Source organism: Egretta garzetta, unplaced genomic scaffold (assembly GCF_000687185.1).
Source record: "Egretta garzetta isolate BGI_Z169 unplaced genomic scaffold, ASM68718v1 scaffold85, whole genome shotgun sequence".
Classification (NCBI taxonomy): Eukaryota; Metazoa; Chordata; class Aves; order Pelecaniformes; family Ardeidae; genus Egretta; species Egretta garzetta.
Window position 1 is genome coordinate 2,006,739 of NW_009259718.1, and position 4,016 is coordinate 2,010,754.

At 40.0% G+C, this 4,016-nt stretch overlaps 1 protein-coding gene across 1 annotated transcript in view; it reads right to left on the reverse strand.

Moving 5' to 3' along the window:
- SPICE1 (spindle and centriole associated protein 1) overlaps window positions 1–4,016 on the reverse strand; it is a 27,338-nt gene that overhangs the window by 20,394 nt on the left and 2,928 nt on the right. The window contains exons 2-3 of the mRNA XM_035894607.1: window positions 3,558–3,654; window positions 2,339–2,485 (exon numbers count right to left, since the gene is read on the reverse strand). Coding sequence (XP_035750500.1) covers window positions 2,339–2,485; window positions 3,558–3,654 — 244 coding nt within the window. The remainder of the gene's footprint in view (window positions 1–2,338; window positions 2,486–3,557; window positions 3,655–4,016) is intronic.

Consider the following 4,016-nt stretch of genomic DNA (forward strand, 5'->3'; position numbering starts at 1 on the left):
ATGTTATGAACATTTTCAGAGCATTGGTCCCAAGGTAGATTAGCTCACATTTGCTTGTTATCAGCAGAAAACAAGGGGATATCAGCTTCTAACCCCTCCAGGCCCATTTACATGCCCTTGACAAATTCACTGAGTGCTGTACCTTGTCCCAGTAGTATCACCTATGAATTTCATTAACTTTAATCTTCCCTCCTGTTTCGGATTGTTGTTAAAGATAATTAAACAGGACTAATCCTGAAACCTTCCCACTATGATAACGCACTCACCACCTACATTTCAGTGCAATACACTAACATTATTTTAAAAATAAGTTGTTATAGGACCAGTGTAGCACCTACACATTCACAATCCACGGTACAGAGATGAACTTGTATTATTTTTTTCATTCAGATTTTTAGTCAGCCAAATCCCCAAAAGATTAAAACTTCACTCATCCATTTTATAACTTTTACTCTCTTCCTCACCAAGAAAAAACACACTAGTAGCAGCATTTTCCTAATTTTTGTGTCCGGTTCTTTTGCAGTTGAGTAAGATTCAAGGGGCTTAGGAAGCTACACTCACAGCAGGAAGCGAGGAAAAAAGATCACCAACATAACAGAGACAAGGAGACAATCCACAGTGGTTGTACTCTACTGGGAGACACAGAATGAAGAGTCTCCCCAGTTACTCTGAACAGGACCCAGCCATTAACAAGATTTAAGCTAGGGGTAGGCAAAAATGGTGGCTCTCCTCCACCTACTTTTTTTGCTCTACACACAAGAAGATGCCAGTGTTTCAAACAGCAACAGCCAGATGGGTTTCATCAACTCCTTTTGTCTTCCTGTCTGGAAGCATCTTTTCTCTAATTCAGAAGTAGACACAGGGTATGCTGAATAAAGTTCTCTCTTACATATGAAGGGGAAAGCCACTCAGGAGGAATTTGAAATGTGTGCATTGTCATTAGAAACAGCAACAAATACGGAAGACTATTTCGTAGCCATGAGTTTCACATCTGCGAAATAACGAAGTCACGTAATAGATAGTCCAGCCAAATCTTAGAGCAGGTGGTCTAATCTACTTCTGTGATACATAATCTACTTCTGGACAGAAGTCTTATTGAAACTAGCCTGCTATTACATTAGGGAAATTTGTATAAAAGCCCACAGCTTTTTAAATAAGTCACTAAAATGCACTTAGCAGAAAAGCGTGAAAATAACAAAGGTCAAAATTAAAGTTTGAGGTTTGATAAGCACAATATCCTTAACAAAAATTCTACTGTGATTGCAGAGAAGCAGGTATCAAATTGGAAACTAGAAGATGACCTTTAATTCTATGTGCTTTCATTTGTTTCTGTCTATGCTTGAATGTTCTCAGATTTCACAGACTTAGAAAAATTTACAAAAGATGGAAGAGAGAAGAGGTCTGTGGTGATTAACCCACTGCACATTTACAGGATGACTAAATCATGTTTATATTAACTGCTAGGTGAACATTGTTCATCACCATTCTTCACCAACAAGAACAATTCCCACTTTGCCCAAGTACCAATGAAGTCTGAAAGCTAATGAGTATATTTTGGGATTAGTTTTCATAACATATAGCAAAGAGTCACCTGCCATGTGAAACAAAAGGATAATGTCTATCACTGAAATCCCTTTCCAGACAGTAAAAGCTACTGTCTTTATTAGCCAAGCTTAGGTTTGCTGCTACAGTTCAAAATTCAAAAGCAAATTTAACAATATTAATATTTTCAGTCAGAGTGCTTCAGAATTCCCAGAGAACAAGCATTTCAATTCCCAGATGACAACCTTGTCTGCTAGCAGCCATAGCTCCTCAACCTTTGTTGTCAGTTTTCCTTCCAGGCAAATTCTTCCTTACCAACTTCTTGCCTCACCTCTTCTGCACCTAGAACTCTGTGTTTTCTCTGCTTAAATAAGCAATGGCAGATAAGGATGTCCCTCACAGAAAGAGAAACATTCACATTTCCATCAAAGAAAATTTCTAGACAGGAGGAGAAGGTGGCAAGATAGCAACAAGAACACAAAGAACGCACATCCTTTTCACAACACACAGTAACTCCGCAAACATTTCCTGCTCAGACGCAAAGAGGCCTGCAGAATTACAGAGGGCATAGCCAGGCAACAAGGATCAAACGAGCAACTGTATAGATCAGATAATATGTTAGACAGCCTGTTCCAATCATTCCATGAATGCAGCGCATAGAGGAGGGAGAGTGTATGCATATACAAAGTCAAATTACCCAAGAAGAGGAGCAAATGTTGACCTATGCGCAAGAGCAGTTTTCTACTACTGCTGCAGATGATCTGCAGCAGGCTGAAAGCGCAGATTTAGCTCTCACCTCACGCATCAGAGACAATTTCCTTTTCTCCAAGGAATCAGCAGCCAGTTGTTTTTGCTGCTTCCATTTTCTTTTCAGTGCTTTCTCTTGCAGTTCCAGATGTGCCAGTGCTTTGTTTTTTGATTTGTATATTTCATGGCGACGCAGCTACGTAAACATGAAAGAAACCATTTCACAATCAAGGGACAGTCTAAAGCAAAATTTGCAGGGCAATGCTAACAAGCTCTTCTTGATTTTATCATTCATGCGCTGAATACTATTTATGTTAACTTCATGGTAGTACTGACAATAGCCTGACAAACATCCAGAAGTGTAAAATGCCATCAAGACCAGCCAAATTTAAAGCAGTTCCAAAGATGACTGGGGAAAGTCTCAGTTTCCATCTGCCCTACACCACCAACTCAGTAAGAGTTTTCTCAGCTGTAAAGGGAGTAAAAAACCCAAACGCTACCACCTATAATACGCATAAAAAGACATAACGCATTTTCCTGATCTAACACCGTCAGTCACCAGAGATATTCTTTCTCTTCTTCTAACAATGATATATATATATATTCTGTTTAAACACAAGTTAAAAAAATTAAACATGTGAGGTGCTTGCTAAAGTGTCTGGAAGCTATCAAGCCAACCATTTATAGAATCAAGTCTCTCTGCTATTGTGCCCATCTGTCCCAACTAACGTGTCAAAATTCATAAGCAACAGTAGCTCATACTGCCTATTCCATCCTGGTAATCAGTGCTACCAAGGAAAATGAAATGAAATTCACCCATTTAGTAACAAACACACCATTCAGTATAAAGAAATGATGTTAAATTGTTTAAATGAAAATTCAGGATCCTCAGAATTAGAGAGATTCCTAAAATAAAAGCATGTCTTTCAGTCCTTCCAGCAAAGACTTAACTTCAACCACTCCACTGAGTTTTTATGTATTTATGTTTTTATGCTTTTATGATGGTATACACTTTATTGAAATAATACTAATGAAACTATAGCTACTGCTTCCTAATGGAAACAGAAAACTGAAAAACACCAATTGCCAGAGCTGGGAATGCAGGATATCATACACAAAAAACTAACACTTAAAGAGACGGTATTTTCAGAAGCTTAGAAAGAGAGATTGAACATTGGCAGAAAACATTCCCATAACTGTGGTATACACTGATAGCCAGCTACATCTCCTTGCTACAGAGAAGGAGCAGTGACTGATATTACACTTACTATGTCCTCAGGGGTTGCACGGTGGACTGTCAAATCATGGACGGTACTCTGCAAACAAGAACCAGAGAACACATCAAAAGCCAGAACTGAGGACGAACTAGATTTTTTTTTTTTCAAGTTTCGTTAAAAAAACCACCCTCTAAATTAAACATCATCAGCATAAAACTATACAATGGCGCATTTTTGTGGCACTGCAAAGAATTCCACCATCAGTGAGGTAGGCAATCAGCAAAAAAAAAACCCTATCGAGACCTTGCACGCTCTTCAGCCTAAAGAGCGGGCTGCCAGCTGGGAGGCCTAACCTCAAGCAGGACCAAGGAAGCGAGAGGGGTCGTGTCCACGCCACGCACACGCCCCGTCACGGTACCCCCTCCCAGCCCAAATCCACGCACAAACCGTCCGCCTCCAAACGCCAGCCCCCCACGCAGGACGGTGACCTCTCGAGGCTCCCTCCCCCCA